Genomic DNA, 18,583 nt, shown 5'->3' on the forward strand with positions numbered 1-18,583 from the left:
ATCACTAATTGAAGAAAATAAGAACAACACCAGGTTTCTTTTCAGCACTGTAGCCAGGCTGACAAAGAGTCAGAGCTCTATTGAGCCGAGTATTCCTTTAACTTTAACTAGTAATGACTTCATGACTTTCTTTGCTAATAAAATTTTAACTATTAGAGAAAAAATTACTCATAACCATCCCAAAGACATATCGTTATCTTTGGCTGCTTTCAGTAATGCTGGTATTTGGTTAGACTCTTTCTCTCCGATTGTTCCGTCTAAGTTATTTTCATTAGTTACTTCCTCCAAACCATCAACATGTCTGTTAGACCCCATTCCTACCAGGCTGCTCAATGAAGCCCTACCATTAATTAATGCTTCGATCTTAAATATGATCAATCTATCTTTATTAGTTGGCTATGTACCATAGGCTTTTAAGGTGGCAGTAATTAAACCATTACTTAAAAAGCCATCACTTGACCCAGCTATATTAGCTAATTATAGGCCAATCTCCAACCTTCCTTTTCTTTCAAAAATTCTTGAAAGGGTAGCTGTAAAACAGCTAACTGATCATCTGCAGAGGAATGGTCTATTTGAAGAGTTTCAGTCAGGTTTTAGAATTCATCATAGTACAGAAACAGCATTAGTGAAGGTTACAAATGATCTTCTTATGGCCTCGGACAGTGGACTCATCTCTGTGCTTGTCCTGCTAGACCTCAGTGCTGCTTTTGATACTGTTGACCATAAAATTTTATTACAGAGATTAGAGCATGCCATAGGTATTAAAGGCACTGCGCTGCGGTGGTTTGAATCATATTTATCTAATAGATTACAATTTGTTCATGTAAATGGGGAGTCTTCTTCAGACTAAGGTTAATTATGGAGTTCCACAAGGTTCTGTGCTAGGACCAATTTTATTCACTTTATACATGCTTCCCTTAGGCAGTATTATTAGAAAGCATTGCTTAAATTTTCATTGTTACGCAGATTCATTGTTACGCAGATGGTACCCAGCTTTATCTATCCATGAAGGACACACACCAATTAGTTAAACTGCAGGAATGTCTTACAGACATAAAGACATGGATAACCTCTAATTTCCTGCTTTTAAATTCAGATAAAACCGAAGTTATTGTACTTGGCCCCACAAATCTTAAAACATGGTGTCTAACCAGATCCTTACTCTGGATGGCATTACCCTGACCTCTAGTAAAACTGTGAGAAATCTTGGAGTCATTTTTGATCAGGATATGTCCTTCAATGCGCATATTAAGCAAATATGTAGGACTGCTTTTTTGCATTTGCACAATATCTCTAAAATTAGAAAGGTCTTGTCTCAGAGTGATGCTGAAAAACTAATTCATGCATTTATTTCCTCTAGGCTGGACTATTGTAATTCATTATTATCAGGTTGTCCTAAAGGTTCCCTGAAAAGCCTTCAATTAATTCAAAATGCTGCAGCTAGAGTACTGATGGGGACTAGAAGGAGAGAGCATATTTCACCCATATCGGCCTCTCTTCATTGGCTTCCTGTTAATTCTAGAATAGAATTTAAAATTCTTCTTCTTACTTCTAAGGTTTTGAATAATCAGGTCCCATCTTATCTTAGGGACCTCATAGTACCATATCACCCCAATAGAGCGCTTTGCTTTCAGACTGCAGGCTTACTTGTAGTTCCTAGGGTTTTTAAGAGTAGAATGGGAGGCAGAGCCTTCAGCTTTCAGGCTCCTCTCCTGTGAAACCAGCTCCCAATTCGGATCAGGGAGACAGACACCCTCTCTACTTTTAAGATTAGACTTAAAACTTTCCTTTTTGCTAAAGCTTATAGTTAGGGCTGGATCAGGTGACCCTGAACCATCCCTTAGTTATGCTGCTATAGACTTATACTGCTTGGGGGTTCCCATGATGCACTGAATGTTTCTTTCTCTTTTTGCTCTGTATGCACCACTCTGCATTTAATCATTAGTGATTGATCTCTGCTCTCTTCCACAGCATGTCTTTTTCCTCTTCCCTCAGCCCCAACCAGTCCAGCAGAAGACTGCCCCTCCCTGAGCCTGGTTCTGCTGGAGGTTTTCTTCCTGTTAAAAGGGAGTTTTTCCTTCCTACTGTCGCGAAGTGCTTGCTCACAGGAGGTCATTTTGACCGTTGGGGTTTTTTCTGTATTATTGTATGGCTTTTGCCTTACATATAAAGCGCCTTGGGGCAACTGTTTGTTGTGATTTGGCGCTATATAAATAAAATTGATTTGATTTTGATTTGAAGTAAGTGAGTGACTTGTTCAGTTTTTTTTCCCTTTTGTATTTTGTTCTCATCAATGGAGCTGGTAGGCTTTATTTTTATTTTACTTTGAGTCTGTCGGATTTTGGCTCTTGTGTGCAGGGTCTGTTCTCTGTAACGGAGCAGCACTCTGTTTTAACCCTGTTGTAGCACCTGCCGTGATGCGCACAGTGGAACTGTCAGTGGTTTTCAGGCTGTCTGATCACACAGATGTGTTTCTTAGATTTTTCACAGTTATATCAATGACAACACTTATGTGTACACAAAGTGTACACAAAGCTGAGCCTCTAGCAGAGACTGTTTTTAACAGGCTGCGCTCTTGATGAAGATGCATACACACTAAGACTTCTCACAGTGGAGCGCAGCTGATGCTTTTACTATGACTGCATCAAATTAACAGTTATCACCTGAAAACAAGTCATCATAACATATCATCACACCTATGTAAACTTTGCTATTAATCTGCAGCTCCATTCTTAATGTTAGCAGCTACATTCCATTCAAGTGTGCACTGGAACATTTTCCTCAAAGGTACGTAAACTCTATCGGAAACACTTGGAAAAATGAGTACTCAAGAGTACTCTGTTTTCGGCAATCTCTGTAGGTGTTTGTTGCAAATGCCACATACTTTGAGACCGGTCACTGAAGTGCACAAAGTAATCTTTGTTTATCATCGGATGGTCATTACCAGCCTAAATCTAAGTTGTTATAATTTTGGTGTGACATGTCCTTCAAAGTGATAAGCATATGCAATAGATTGGCTTTAATATGGTTGCATTCTGCTCTGTCCAAGTACAAAATAGAAGTATCAGATTGGAACTCTGTATTGGGCACCGTAGTCTTGTTTGAGGGTGGGCACAAAAGGGTTAAAATATGACTCAATAATCCTACATCCAGGGACAGTCCTCATAAGTCCCCATCAGAAACATGGCGCTTTCTCTGACGGTTTTGGACAAATTATACAGCAACAAAGTGAAAATGCAAAAGAAAAATTGATGATGCGGCGGAAAGTGGACATGTTATGATTTGCTTATGACCCGAGCTCAAAAATGGCGAGGCAGGTTGTGCAGGCAGACACCGCAGCTACTCTGTCGAGGTGTGTAGGCTAAACCTTACAGACACGCGCTCCCATTTGCCTTGTCTTCCCTTCTTCACTGGGAACCCAAAAAACTAAACTTTTCGGGACCACTTCAGTGTTTGCAGCTGAATACAAAGCAGTACACCATTTTTCTATTAGACGTGATGCTGTCCCCAGAAGTGGTGAAATCCCGCAATATCATGGAAGGGTTCAAACAAGACTGCGCTGCTCCATTGGCAGATGCTCAGTATTAAATGACTGATCATGATCAGGAGCAAAAAAAAATATGTAAAACAATAAACCTGTTTGGGACATCCCTTGTAAATGCATTCACAAGTAAATAGAGTAGGGTAGCACTAGAAAGGCCATTTATTCTGAACAAACCTTGACTGAAAACGTAAATAAGATTGAATCATTCATTTTCAGAGATGCAAGGGACATCAATTGAAAGTCTAAATAATTTTTTTGACAAAGAAATAATCAGTATTTAGATATTGGTAAGTAGACCTTCTGAAAAGACTGAATATGTTAAATACCAAGTATCAGTGGGAGTGGAAGATTGAGAATTGTTTAAGAAACAGTCCAGAGGGTGTAGTCTGGCTGGAACAACCGGTCGAGGTTATCAGTAGTGTTGGGTGACAGATGAACTAAGGCAAAGCTTAAAGGTCCTGCTTATGAGACAGTATTATATAAGAAGAAAAGCTGGACTCATTTCTGATGTGATTTTTTTTTCTTTTTCGCTGCACTGAGGACGTACACAGTTGACTGACCCGGGTGTGTGTGTGTGTGTGTGTGTGTGTGTATGCGCGCGCGCACGCGCGGGGGGGGCAATGACACAATTTTATTGAGCTAACTTACGCTGCTTATAACACACACACACGCAAATTCCACTTCGCTGTAAGCCATCTGGATGCATGAAGACCTGTTCACATGAAACGCTGATGTGATTTTTGGCTGGACTGAGGAACTACACAGTCTTTTTTTTTTTTTGGAAGTCCAAAGTCAGGTCACAGCATCACTGGGCTACATGTTACAGTGGAACACCAAAATGTAAGTCCCTTTTCTGTTGTTTATAAATTAATAAAATATCAAATGACAAGGACGTATTTTAGCCATAAAACAAATAATGAATGTTTATACATTCTTTCAATGGAACGAATATTTAATTCGGTGAAAGCTGGAACAAATCATTTGTTCCAGCTTTCACAGAATTAAATATTTGCACCATTGAACTCATAAACATTCATTATTTGTATACTGATACATGGACAGTGGAGAGAATGCAGGAGACGTTGGACATGGTTGTGTGGATTACAAACTTGGAAAAATGAGAAATGTGCAGAGGTGGTTTGGAAATTTAATTCAATTTATTTACATGGTGCCAAATCACAACATTCACCTCAAAACGCTTCACATGGGCAAGGCCTAACCTTACCAATACCAATTTTTTTTAGTCAAAGTGAAGTCTTGTTCCTCTGCAGTATCCATCAGGCCAGCCATCTCGGGAGGATGTGTGGATATCCAAAGTTCCAGCAGACTGTGACAAAAACTCTGGGCCCAGGCACATTTTTGGTGACAGTGCCACAGACAGAGAGGAAAAAGAGCAAAAAATGTTAGCCAAAACTAACAGCACCTAAAGCACTAGTTTACGCTAGTAAACCATCAGTGAAGCAGAGAGGGTTCTAATGTGGTCTCCAACAGCAAGTTCTTTAAAAAGTTTAAAAAATGGTTTGATACTATGCTATCCATACTAAAGGGAAAACAGATGAGTCTTCAATCTAGCCTTGAATGGCTAAAGAGAATCTGACCGTTTTGTCTGAGCAGGCAGACTGTTCCACAGAACAGGCGCACAATAATAGAAAGCTCTGTGGCCTGCTGTCTTCTTTTTAACCTTCGGCACACATAGCTGTCCTGAGAACGCAGAACACAGGCCGGTACGTAAGGTTGAATTAGGTCAACCAGGCAGGGAGGTGCTAGTCGATGAAGGGACTGGGATGATTGGGAAATGGGATAAGAAAAGACTACAGATATGTTGATAAAAGTGAAAATGCAAATAAAGGGGCAGAAACAGGCTGGAGGAAGATGGATGAGAAGACTTGAAGAAAAAGGTGCTTATTGAAGAGATGCAAGCGTGAGATGGTAGATATGGGGACTTGAGCTTGAGACATGGACGCAAGTCGTACAGTGACTTCAGACTTGACTCAGACTCAAGGTTTGAGACTCATGAACAGCAATGGTACACAGACTCCTTTGATTCAAAAATGACCAGACATACAAGTCTTATGTACTAGATCTCTGTTAACAGATTGATTTCAGTTCATTTATAATTGCTCTCCATCCACTTTGTCTGCTGTAGCAGGAACTGATTATCCGCTCGATATTTGAAGCGTGCATTAGCTGAGTCTGATTCTTATGAAGCAGTGCTTCATTTCGCTTCACTTACAGCAGAGAGATAGGTCATAGAGCAGTGTTGGTTTCGTTTAAATGTCAAAGCCATAAAGCCACAAAATCCTTCATTATGAATAGTCTACTCCATTTCGTGATGCTACAAATTCTGAGTGTCATATTCCTGAGTGAATGGAGGCAGCTTTAACGCATTATTTTCATGAAAAGGCTGCAGTGCTGTCAGGTCTGGTGACATAGATTAAATTTAGGGGTCCAAGCCCCACGGGGCTGTGAGCAGCGCTGTCTCCAGTCCCAGGAGGGCTGGCAATTCTATTATATAGAACATGAAATAAAGATGTAATCAAAATGTATAAGCGATAAATGCCACCGTGATTCTGGGAGCAGAGCTGCTGCTACTGCTAATAATAATATAAAATTAATAATTGCATTTATTGTCATTGAACACACTGTAGATCATGGGTCTTCAACTCCGTTCCTCAAGGGCCGGTGTCCTGCAACTTTTAGATGTCACTGCTTCAGCACACCTGAATCACCTGAGGTGATTAGCAGCACTCTGGAGAGCTTGACTGCATACTGAGGAGGTAATTCAGCCATTCGATTCAGGTGTGTTAGACCAGGAACACATCTAAAAGGTGCAGGACATCGGCCCTCTAGGACTGCAGTTAAATAATCCTGCTGTAGGTGAACACGTACAACAAAATGCACGTCCTTGAGCTGAAACAGAAGAAACAAATAGCCAATCAGAGTGTCTTTATATCATGTGACATGTTTGAACCAATTGGAGACGAGAAAACTCATAACCTACATAATGTGATGCTGATGATTAAGGTTATGATGACGATTGCTATAATGATGATGGTGATATTGATGATGGTGAAAACGATGATGGCTATAGTGATGATGGCGAAAACGATGATGGCTATAGTGATGATGGCTATAGTGATGATGGCGAAAACGATGATGGCTATAGTGATGATGGCCATAGTGATGATGGCGAAAACAATGATGGCCATAGTGATGATGGCGAAAACAATGATGGCCATAGTGATGATGGCGAAAACAATGATGGCCATAGTGATGATGGCGAAAACGATGATGGCGGAAACGATGATGGCCGTAGGATTGATGTGCGGGGAAAACGATGATGGCCTGTAGTGGATGATGGCGAAACCGATGATGGCCCGTAGTGATGATGGCGGAAAACGATGATGGCCGTAGTGATGATGGGGAAAACGATGATGGCAATAGTGATGATGGTGAAAATGATGATGGCAATAGTGATGATGGTGAAAATGATGATGGCCATAGTGATGATGGCGCCAGTGTTTGCGGCTTGCCGTCTGTCCCTACGAGCTGTGGTAGTTTTCCTGCTGTTTTGGAATGTCAACTGTCTACTGGTTTATGATCGTCAATCACTCCTAAATATACGTCAATCATGTTGACAATATAAGTGTAAACGGGTCAATATGGCAACATCTTATTCCAGCTTTGAATCTCACTTATTTGAACTTCGCTCTGACCTGCCGGTGTTGTGCGCTGTTGTTTACAGACCCCCTAAGTATAACAAAGATTTTATCAGTGATTTTGCTGATCTTTTGTCGCAAATAATGCCAAACTATGATCTGATTTTAATAGCTGGTGATTTTAATATTCATGTTTGTTGTCCTCTGAAGCCGCTGGCCAATGATTTTTTAGATTTGATTGATTCTTTTAATTTTGTGCAGTCTGTGTCTCGTCCGACACAGGAACATGGGCACATTCTTGATCTTGTTTTAACATATGGTTTTACTGTTTCTAATTTAGAGGTTTATGATGCTGCTTTTTCGGACCATATGCCCATTGTTTTTGACATGCCTCCGTTTTGTCATATGGTGAAATCTTGTGCTCCTACTCAGCGCGGTCGTGTTCTTAATTCTTCCACTGCTGCTCAGTTCTCCACTGCTTTTAACGCTGTGATCAGCTCTTCTGAGTGTCTCGGTTTTAATTTAGATGTTGACTCCTTCACCTCTGAATTCAACTTGATCTGTCAGACTGTCTTAGATACTGTAGCTCCATTGAAAATCAGATCTTCCAAACGTCGATCTGAGCCTTGGATGAATGATGTTACGCGCACTGTCGGGCGCGAGTGTAGGAGAGCTGAGCAAAGGTGGAAGAAGGACAGATCTCAGTTGTCCTTCCAGTTACTGCGTGACTGTTGGTGTTTTTATCAGATAACTATGAAGGCTGCTAAATTTAAGTACTTTTCTGATGTTATTGATTCGAGCTGTCACAATCCTCGTGTTCTTTTTAAGATTGTAAATTCTGTTTTAAGTGCACCACAAATGGATCGTCTCGAGAGCTCCACTGAATTGTGTACGAATTTTGAGTTTTTTTCTTAAAAAGGTTGCTGGTATTAGGGCCCTCATTAATTCTCCTGCTTATGACCCTTCTATCTCTGTGACATGCTCAGCTGTTTTTGACCAGTTTGAGTCTGTCAGTTTGCTGTCTTTGAGAGATATTATTGGTCATATGAAGCCTGCTGGTTCTCCAAATGACTCTTTGCCACCTCGTCTTTTTAAAGAGGCTTTTTCCATGTTGGCACCGTATGTATTGAATATTATTAATGGGAGTTTGGTTAATGGTATAGTGCCTACCAGTTTCAAGAATGCAGTGGTGACCCCACTTATTAAGAAATCTGGCTTGGATTCTTCTGAATTGTCCAATTATAGGCCAATTTCCAAACTTCCTTTTCTCTCTAAAATTTTGGAGAAAATTGTATACTGCCAGTTGAGTTGTTTTCTTAATAATCATGACACCCTGGAGATGTTTCAGTCTGGTTTTAAATCCCGTCACAGTACTGAGTCGGCACTGCTGCGGGTTTTTAATGACATTTGTGTAGCTACTGATTCTGGTCACTGTGTTGTTTTGGTCCTGTTGGATCTAACAGCGGCCTTCGATACAGTGGACCATCAGATCCTCTTGTCTCGCCTGGAAAACTGGGTGGGCATTAAGGGTGTTGTTTTAGATTGGTTTAGATCCTACCTTTCAGAGAGAAGTTTTTGTGTCCGTATTGGAGCTGCTGAATCTTGTGCAGTGCCCCTTGCATGTGGGGTGCCTCAAGGCTCCATACTTGGTCCGCTTCTTTTTTCTTTGTATTTACTCCCAATGGGATCAATTTTTAGGAGACATGATATCTCTTTTCATTTTTATGCTGATGACTGTCAAATTTGTCTGCCACTGAAGCAGCAAAATGCATACTCTGCGAACCATCTTTTAGAGTGCATTGGTGAGATTAAGGCATGGTTGTCCATAAATTTTCTACACCTGAATGATAAAAAGACTGAGGTGTTGCTGTTTGGACCTAGTGACACTTCCAAAATCAATGTGGATTTGGGTCCCATGAGTCAGTATCTGACACAGACAGCAATAAACCTGGGTGTAAAGTTGGACAGTGATCTTAAATTCGATGCTCAGATTAGGTCAGTGGTCAAGTCTAGTTTCTGTCACCTTAGACAACTGGCCAAGGTGAAACGATTTCTTTCACAACATCATTTTGAGATTTTAATCCATGCTTTTATCACTAATCGCCTGGACTATTGCAATGCACTTTATATTGGGCTGAATCAGACACTGCTTACTCGCCTACAGATGGTGCAAAATGCTGCTGCTCGACTTTTGGCTGGTGTTAGAAGGTGCAAGCACATTACACCGGTTTTGGCCTCACTTCATTGGCTCCTAGTTCGTTTTAGAATTGATTTTAAAATTCTTTTATTTGTTTTTAAATGTCTTCATGGCTTTGCCCCGTTATATCTGTCTGACCTGCTCCATTTATATGTCCCTTCATGCTCACTCAGGTCAGCTGATTTATCACTGTTCGTTATCCCAAGGTCAAAGAGGAAGCGTAGAGGTGACCGAGCTTTTTCAGTCGTTTCCCCGAGACTGTGGAATGATCTTCCTTTGCACATTAGGCAGGCTGATTCTCTTTGGCTTTTAACACAGCTTGACACTGTTTTTTTTTTGTTTTTTTTGTGTGTGTGTGTTTTTGCTTTTAACTGTAACTTTTTATTTATTAAATTATGTTAACTTGCCTGTTTTTTTTGTGTAAAGCGCTTTGGTTGTTGGTGCATTTTAAAGTGCTTTATAAATAAATTGAGATGATGGCGAAAACGATGCTGGCCATAGTGATGATGACGAAAACGATGCTGGCCATAGTGATGATGGTGAAAATGATGATGGCAATAGTGATGATGATGAAAATGATTATGGCAGTAGTGATGATGGTGATGAGATACTGATGATGATGATAATGGTAGCAATTCTGCTGTTCATGTTCAGATTGAACAAACAAGTATGTTATCTGAAAAATATTGACACAAAATTTGATCATGCACAGTCACAAAAAGAGTCCATATAACATGTTGGATTGCACCATTTCACTTCAGTTTGTTCAGACTTTCACAGGGGGTGGGGGCGGTGATGTCCCCAGGCACCCCTAGGTGGATGTGCGATTGTACAGCTTTCAATTCAGAATTTGAATAAGGTTTAATAATGCAGGTTTCGGGACAGACCAGATGGCCGGAGACTTGACTTGGACTCTTGACGGAAGACTTGACTTGTGCTTGCCCCCCTTCAAAGACTTGACTGGCAAAAAATGACATGAACATCTGTGTGAGGTGAATGAAGAGAGTTTAACAGAACCATCATCCCCACACAGAATTCCCACAGGTAATCCTTAAGAGAGTGCCGTGTCTTTTTGAGGTTTTCAGCATTTCCATTCACCCACAGCATTCATCAGCACTGACACAGCGCTGCTGTGCAATGAAATCTCACTGTTTTCCATACAGTGACACAGCATACAGATGTTGATCCACTGAAGTCAAAGAGCAGCCCGTCGTATTGCCTTCTAGGAATGATCTATTGAATTGTAATTGACAAAGGCGCTAATGAATTATGAAGCATTCCCTATGTTGGCCTGAGAGATGGCTAGACATGATGTGACAGGTGTAGAGTTGGTAGCTATGAAACTGTATTGTGATTGTTATTCCTCGTCCACCAGAACAAGGTATCGGCAGTGGGTACGGACGTGAGCAAGTGAGGATCTCAAGGGATGGTGAAAGGCCACTTCAGCCCCCATACAACACTTTATGTAAAGCTTGACAAAAGAACACCCACACAGACACAAAAGCCTCTTGTTTCTACACCCCACAGAAGTAATTCTACAGCTGCCTTCCACTGAGGGTAGCAAATATTACGAAGGGGATGAAAGAAAACTATATGTTAACATAAGATATATTGCATTAACTATATATTAACATGAAAATCTACTTCAGTGTGCTCTTGACCTCAAACTGGGTCGACGGTTCGTCTTTGAGCAGGACAATGACCCTAAGCATGCAGCCAAGATATCAGAGGAGTGACTTCAGGACAACTCTGTGAATGTCCTTGAGTGGCCCAGCCAGAGCCCAGACCTGAATCTGATTGAACATCGCTGGAGAGATCTGAAAATGTCTGTGCACCAACGCTCTCATATTCAAGAAGACTTGAGGCTGTAATTGCTGCCAAAGGTGCATCAACAAAGTATTGAGCAAAGCGTGTGAATACTTATGTACATGTGATTTGTTCGTTTTTAAAATTTTTTAAAACTTTGCAAAAAAAAAAAAAACAAAAACACAAGTTTTTCATGTTGTGATCATGGGGTGTTGTGAGTACAATTTTGACAGAAAAATAAATTAATCCATTATGGAATAAGGCACACACCCTGACCTGGGAAATAAATGAATGGCTTGCCTCTTTTTTTTATTTTTTAAATAGCCCTTTTCTCACTCAGCCATCTTCAACCGCTTATCCGAGATCGGGTCACGGGGGCAACAGCTCCAGCAGGGGACCCCAGACTTCCCTTTCCCTGGCCACATTGACCACCTCTGACTGGGGGATCCTGAGGTGTTCCCAGGCCAGTGTGGAGACATAATCTCTCCACCTAGTCCTGGGTCTTCCCCGGGGTCTCCTCCCAGATGGACATGACTGGAACACCTCCGTAGGGAGGCACCCAGAGGGCATCCTTACCAGATGCCCGAACCACCTCAGCTGGCTCCTGTCAATGCGAAGGAGCAGTGGCTGTAGTCAGAGCTCCCCACGGATGGCTGAGCTTCACTTTATCTCTAAGGGAGACACCAGCCACCCTCCTGAGGAAGCCCATTTTGGCTGCTTGTACCTGTGATCTAGTTCTTTCGGTCTCATGCCCCAACCCTCATGACCATAGGTGAGAGTAGGAATGAAGATTGACCAGTAGATCAAGAGCTTCACCTTTTAGTTCAACTCTCTGTTCCTCACAGTATGGCAGAGCGAATGCAGTACCGCTCCTGCTGCACTGATTCTCCAGCCAATCTCACGCTGCTTTGTCCCCTCACTCAGGAAGTAGACCCCAAGGTACTTGAACTCTTTCACTTGGGGCAAGACCTCATTCCCTACCCAAGTAGGCAATCCATCGGTTTCCTGCTGAGAGCCATGGCCTCAGATTTAGAGGTGCTGATCTTCATCATAGTTGCTTCATACTCGGCTGTGAACCGATCCACTGAGTGTTGGAGGTCACAGGCCAATGAAGCCCTTTTCTATCAGAGTGCTGCCATGCAAGGTGCTCAGGGAGCAGCTTCCAGATACAGGACCTTGCTCAAGGTCTCCTAGGTGAGTTGTCTATCTGATGGGGAATCAAACTGAAAATTTTCTGGTTACAAGTTTTATGAAAACTGGTTCATTACCTTTTGAGTAATCGTGCTGACGAATCACAAAAGTGATGCAGGTGACAGCCTGCGTGAAGATGAGACCTTCTGCATATCTGATGTCATTACGATTTGTTAGGTTTTGAACTGATTGCAGATGTTACATTTTTCAGGAACTGGACAACCTGAGAAAGCAGGCAGAAATAATCCCTCAGCTCATGGGAGAGTGCGACAGCATCACCTCCAAACTGCAGGTAAGGTACCTTAAGATTCCACAAACCTCTCTGTCTCTGTGACTTCCTGCAGAGAGAATACAGCAGCTTTCACACTGATGTCCACATTAGGCCCAAGATGTTAGCACTGCCTTCACAAAAATTCCATTTACTCACATTGCCGGTGCCTTGGTGACGTGACATTCCTGTTTTTTAAATGCTCACTGTGCTGACTGCATCTATTAATAAAGCAGCATCATCCATGTTACGCATTCATCGAAACGCCGCTTTCAGATGTTTTCCCCTTCAGTGACGAACACAGCTGGACCAGATGTTTTTTTTCCTCTCTCTCTGATTACAGAAAAGAGTTCAATGCCTTTATTAACGTTGCGCCATTTCTGCGGGTACATGTGAGGTCAGCTTGGGTGTGAAAGTCTGCAGCACTACATACTCACACCCATCAGCTTGTGTCTTAAACAAAGAGCACCTGTTGACTTTCTGTGAAACCAGAAGTGTCAGGCTGGATGTATGACTATATGTCCAACCAGTGCCAGGTTTGACGGTGACGCTCGTCCCCGCCCTCTGTTCTGAGTCAGTGGCGTTTTGTCATCCAAGCTGTCATGTGTGTGGTGGGGAGGCGAGTAAAACCAACACTGACATGCTTGACGTTCTTGTGGTTGACAAAGCCAGATTTCCACATTTGTTTTTGCATCAGCTGGCTGAATGAATGACTGTGACAACAGAACTACTCGGCATAAATTCCACAAGTTATTCCACTAAACGAAAGCATAGATTTCTAGGAAATACTCCGTTTTCTTTGAAGACTCAATGGTTAAACAAAATGCGTTTGCAGAATCCAGTTCTTTCCTTCACGTCGATGCATTTCTGTGCCTTTAAAAAAAAAAAAAAGAATCCAAAGTAATCCTGTGTTTGTGGTGGCAGCGCCGTCTATTTAAAGAAAATACCCCACATGGAGATCAGGTTTTCAGAGTCAGCTGGAGGAGACAGACATGCTGGCACAACACCCATTCAGCACTCCTATTTTAAACCCCTCCCATCAGTGGCATCTGTGGCATTAATGAGTCATGAGTGTCGCCTCCTTGTCCCAGAGGTCAGCTTTACTCTGTTACAGATGTATGTTTGCACAGTGTAAAGATTTCCATTTGGTCATAACACATTTTTCCATTCAGTCTGTTAGTCTGAGAAATGCCTAAAATACACGTTATTCTTTTATAATATACTTTATTTAAAATTTTGACTGTATCCTACCAGCAAAAATAGTTAAATTAATTTATTATTTATTTATTAATTTTGGTCACTGCCTTTTTGTAAGTATCTTTAAGTCAAATACATAAGCTCACTTTAGGACCATAAACAAGGGGCGTACTCTCATGAGGTCCTGGTGCTTTGAGGTACTTTCTCCACTCCCCCGCTGCGCTCACTGACGCTGTTTGTATGGGGCTGAGTGCATCTACATCAACACGTCATTTTGTTTTGAAAAAAGAATAGAGTGTATTCCATTTTAGCCCTGTTCTGATGAAATTAGTTTTATAGAAGGTGAAGTACTGTAAAATTTATTATGTTCAAGAAAGCTTGATTATGTAGCAAATGAGAGATGGGTGTGGCTACTCAAGAAATACTCCAAATTGCATGGCAGTCACTCCTTAAAAAGACAAAAAAAAAAAAAAACTGGCTTCTCAACAGCTTTCTTTGTTCTCTGCTCTGAAAGAATGGATTCATCGCTACAGTCACCTTTTATTATCTATCTTTAAAGTGTAAGTGACACCAAAAAATGTGCACAAGTAATCACAAAAAATGATGAAATGTTAATATTTAAAAAAAATCCTGAACAATAAAAGTTGATAAGTGTGCAGGTGAAGGATAAACAAGCTGTCTGAAGCCGGCGCTCTATTTCAGTCCTTGGCTGCGGCCATATTGTTGCTACATCATCACGAGAACGGGGCCTGCTGATTCAAGCCCAAATCAATTGTAAACACGGCGGAGGTCAAACTGTTTTCTGACTTTTTTTTTTTTTTTTTTAAGTCCAGTCAGAAGGTGATTCTGAAGAAGCTGTGAGGGGCAGCCTTATGGTTTTGAGCCTTATTTAGATGAGAATGAGGGAGACTAAACCTTAGAGGAGAACCTTCAGTCTGAGAACAGTGATGATATTGGCAGAGTTCAGAACACAAAATGGTGATTATAAAAAAAAAAATAATGCAGGCAATTTCACCATGCGGGTGGAGATGATAAACTATATATATATATATATATATATATATACTTTTTTTGCCAGCTCTTCGGTCATATTCAAGTGATTAAAAAATACTTTTATTATCTGACATCAGAACAGAAGTGATGAGGAAGTATGGATTTTTTTTCTTTCTTTCTTAGAAACAGGTACACACATTTCAAATCTGAAAAATGACACGAGGGACTGAAAATATCAGCTATTTTTAAAATAAAAATTTTCCTTCTTGAAAACAGTTAATGTACTGTACATTAGTAGTGTAACACGTTATTATTAAATATTGAAACCATTCACACAAGGAGTAAATAATATATTCTTACCTGTCTGTTGCAATGAGATCATCTTCAGTCTGTAAACTTACCCACCTTTACAAAACAACATCTGAAGATAATTGAATTCTTTATGTCTTGGCCGAAGAAAAGTCCCTTTGTCACACGGCAGTTTGTTGCCAGGTTACAACGCCGGCTGTAATCTGTTAATTACGGCTGATGGATCGAGTCTTTGCTATGAACGGATCCTCCTCTTGTTCCACCGCGGGCCGCTTTGCGCCGCAGGTTGACAGACTCATCGGCTCATAACATCTCTCAGTCTGCATATGATGAAATTCCTATGTTCCCATACTGTACCAAAAATGAACCAAACTGTGACCTCAAAACTGAGGTACGTACCGATTCATGATTTTTGTGTATCGTTACACCCCTAGTATTTACACATTATTTTACTCTTCAGTTTTATTCAACTTTATATTTTTTGCCAGAAAAATTAAACTGTCACACTCTATAAGGAATGCTTTAAAGAGAATTAATGTTAAAGAATCACTTTACTTTTGTACAGGTTATTTTATTTTCTATTTCTATTAACTGTTCATTTAATGTTTAATATATATTTTTAAATAAAGTTTTGAAAACAAAAACATTGTGGGAGAAGGCAAAAAAGTGAGTAAAACTACCTGCAAAAATATTTAGAACCACAAATAAACTGTGCTGCTATACAATGCTGCTGGAACCTCAGTCTTCTCAAGGAATTAATAAAGTTCTCTCTCATCTCTGTCTAATCTGTCTGAGTACATTACATAAAGTCAGATTTGTACTTAATGAGGGAAGCCCTCAAGATGCACACAACTCTAAAGGAGTTACAGGTGTCTGTAGGTGGTGTTGAAGAAACTGTTAAGAGTGCAAATTTTGTCTGTTGCATCACCAGAAAATGTGAAGATTCATCTACAGCTTGCCAGAAAGCATTTTGTAGACTAGAGCCTAGATCTTAATGCGCTATCTTTTTTGAAAATCTTTTTCTGTTCTTCTCCAACGTGAAACTGTAACAAGCCAAAGTTCCATAGTCGTCAGTTCCTGCAATCACCGATGCCTATCATTCCTTCAGTGTTACCACGGGTGTCTTGGTTGCTTTCCTCACTAATCTCTCTTGAGAACCTACTTCATACGGTTTCTGGACCTGACTGTACACGGCATCAGTCATATGAATTATGTTCTAAAAATATTTTATTTCAGAAGCTAAATTTAAAATTTGTTCATAAAAAGAAGCTTACTTTCAGTTTATACTTGTTGAGATTCACAATATGAGATTTAAAAGACGGGTGCTGATTGACGACTGGTGTGTGTGTGTGTGTGTGTGTGTGTCCACAGTTGGCAGAGACCAAGAACAAGGAGTTGGAGGGACGGGTGCAAGGCCTTCAGTTGGACATCGAAGACAGTCAGCAAAAGCAAAACCACATGAAGGGGGAGCTGAAGAAGTTCATGAATGATTTTGATGGAAAGCTAGACGAGCTGCATGAGTTCAGGCAGGGGCTCTCAAAGTTAGGTGTGGATAACTAAGTGGTGCTGAGGTCACAGGTCAGGGACAAAGGATTCACAGCAGTATGTCTTCAGGGCAGAGCTATGTGGCACCCGCCTCCTGTAGGTGGTTTCCACTCAAACAGCTTTGACTACAACTTAACACTACCATGTGGGAGAGAAATGATATTGGAGAGACTAAAGGGGGGGCCCGGGCACGCCACATGGCTTCATTTTGTGTGCTGGCATTCTGAAGTTAAATCAAGATTCACACTTTAAGCTCCCATATCTGTTTCTGCTGGGAGGGGAAACGTCAGTAAAGCTGGTGGTGGGTTTATATTCTTTATTTTCTGGAGGCTGCAGCACGTCTGGTGTAGGACAAGGGGACTTAAAGGGCTAAACACGGTGACGCAAACAGGATGGCGTTCAGCGTCACTGTGGTAACAATTGATGTTGACCCTTGCCCCTTCCTGTCATCCGACACCCCCCCCCCCCCCCCAGAGAATTTGAGCTGATCTGTTCTTTCTAGAGACTGTCCCTGCTGTTGACTCCTGTCTATCTCAGGTGTGTTAGGAGACTCATTAGACAATATGCACATAAATAACAAATGGCCATGACACAAAGTGCCTCCAGGTGAGCCGAATGCCACCTGGCGAGGAGAGCTGGCCAAGTGATGACCATCACCATAACAACTTGATTATTTTTATGAAAATGAAAGATACATGAATAAAATGAGCTGAAAAAGAAAGGCCATCCTCACCACGTGACCGTAAGAGTTTCCATTTACCATGGAAAAAACCTAAATCCAGAAAATGTTTGAACTAAAAGGAACGTGTGCAGGAATTCTGCTGTTGCGGTTATTATGTTTTAGGAAACACTCCTCGGTATGTCTGTAGAGAGAAATTCCTCTTGGGCAAAGAGATTCCTTCAGAAACCTCCAAATCCTCCAAAAATATGATTGGAAAACCCTGTTGCCATGAGTTTACTGTTTTTGTGTGTGTGCAATAGTCCATTTGTCATTTTCTAGAACAAAGAAGCTGTTGATGTTCTTTGTAGTTTTTGGTTTGGTGGTGGGTATTTTTGGAGAAGGGATTTTGATTTGTTGCTGTCAGACGGGTGAATAACGTGCACATCACTGAAAACACGAGATGACAAAAGCCTTCACTGTCAGATTCTTGTTTTATGATTTCTATTATTTATTTTGGTGCCTGTCTCCAAGTAGAATTTTTTTTTGAAAACACCATGTAAATTAACACAAACTGAACCTAATGTCCCACAAAATGTTAGCTATATGAAATTGTGTAATATCTGGATGTGTTATAATGGAGTTGTTTGAGGGATGCTGGTGTAGCTCTTTATTTAAATATATAAAACAAGGAAGTCGCCTTTTTTAATGTTGCGCGTTATTTTGAAAAATAGCACAATTCAAAATACACAGATACTACTGACATTTTTCTGGGAAATTGGGAGATTATCTACATTATCTATTAAAAAGTATCAAATCTTCAAGACATCAAAAGTAACAGTTTAGTCCAAGACACACACAAACATCCTACCAAAGACCTGAATTGTGAAAAATCTGCGAACTAAAAAATGGCCAAAACATCTGACAAACAGTTCTTTCAGGAGTGTCCCAAAATTCCAGCAAAATATTGTAAAAATCTGGTCAAAAACTCCCCCAACCATTTGATTCACCTTAAGCCTTTGACAGCAAATACAACACAATATACAGTGCATCTGTAAGGTATTCACACCACTTCACTTTTTCCACATTTTATGTTACAGCCTTATTCCAAAATGGAGTAAATTCATTTTTTCCATCAAGGTTCTACTCACAACACCCCATAATGATTACATGAAAAAAGTATTTATTTTTATTTTTTGTTTTGTTTACTTTTGGC

At 40.7% G+C, this 18,583-nt stretch overlaps 1 protein-coding gene across 3 annotated transcripts in view; it reads left to right on the plus strand.

Moving 5' to 3' along the window:
- Positions 1-18,054, plus strand: part of homer2 (homer scaffold protein 2) — a 153,879-nt gene extending 135,825 nt beyond the window's left edge. For all 3 annotated transcript variants that reach the window (XM_034194850.1, XM_034194859.1, XM_034194845.1), the window contains 2 exons: positions 12,609-12,689; positions 16,536-18,054. In XM_034194850.1, the coding sequence (XP_034050741.1) occupies positions 12,609-12,689; positions 16,536-16,724 (270 nt within the window). In that variant the 3' untranslated portion in view covers positions 16,725-18,054. The remainder of the gene's footprint in view (positions 1-12,608; positions 12,690-16,535) is intronic.
- The last annotated feature ends 529 nt before the right edge of the window (positions 18,055-18,583 follow it).

This window comes from Thalassophryne amazonica, chromosome 2 (assembly GCF_902500255.1).
Source record: "Thalassophryne amazonica chromosome 2, fThaAma1.1, whole genome shotgun sequence".
NCBI classification, from domain to species: Eukaryota; Metazoa; Chordata; class Actinopteri; order Batrachoidiformes; family Batrachoididae; genus Thalassophryne; species Thalassophryne amazonica.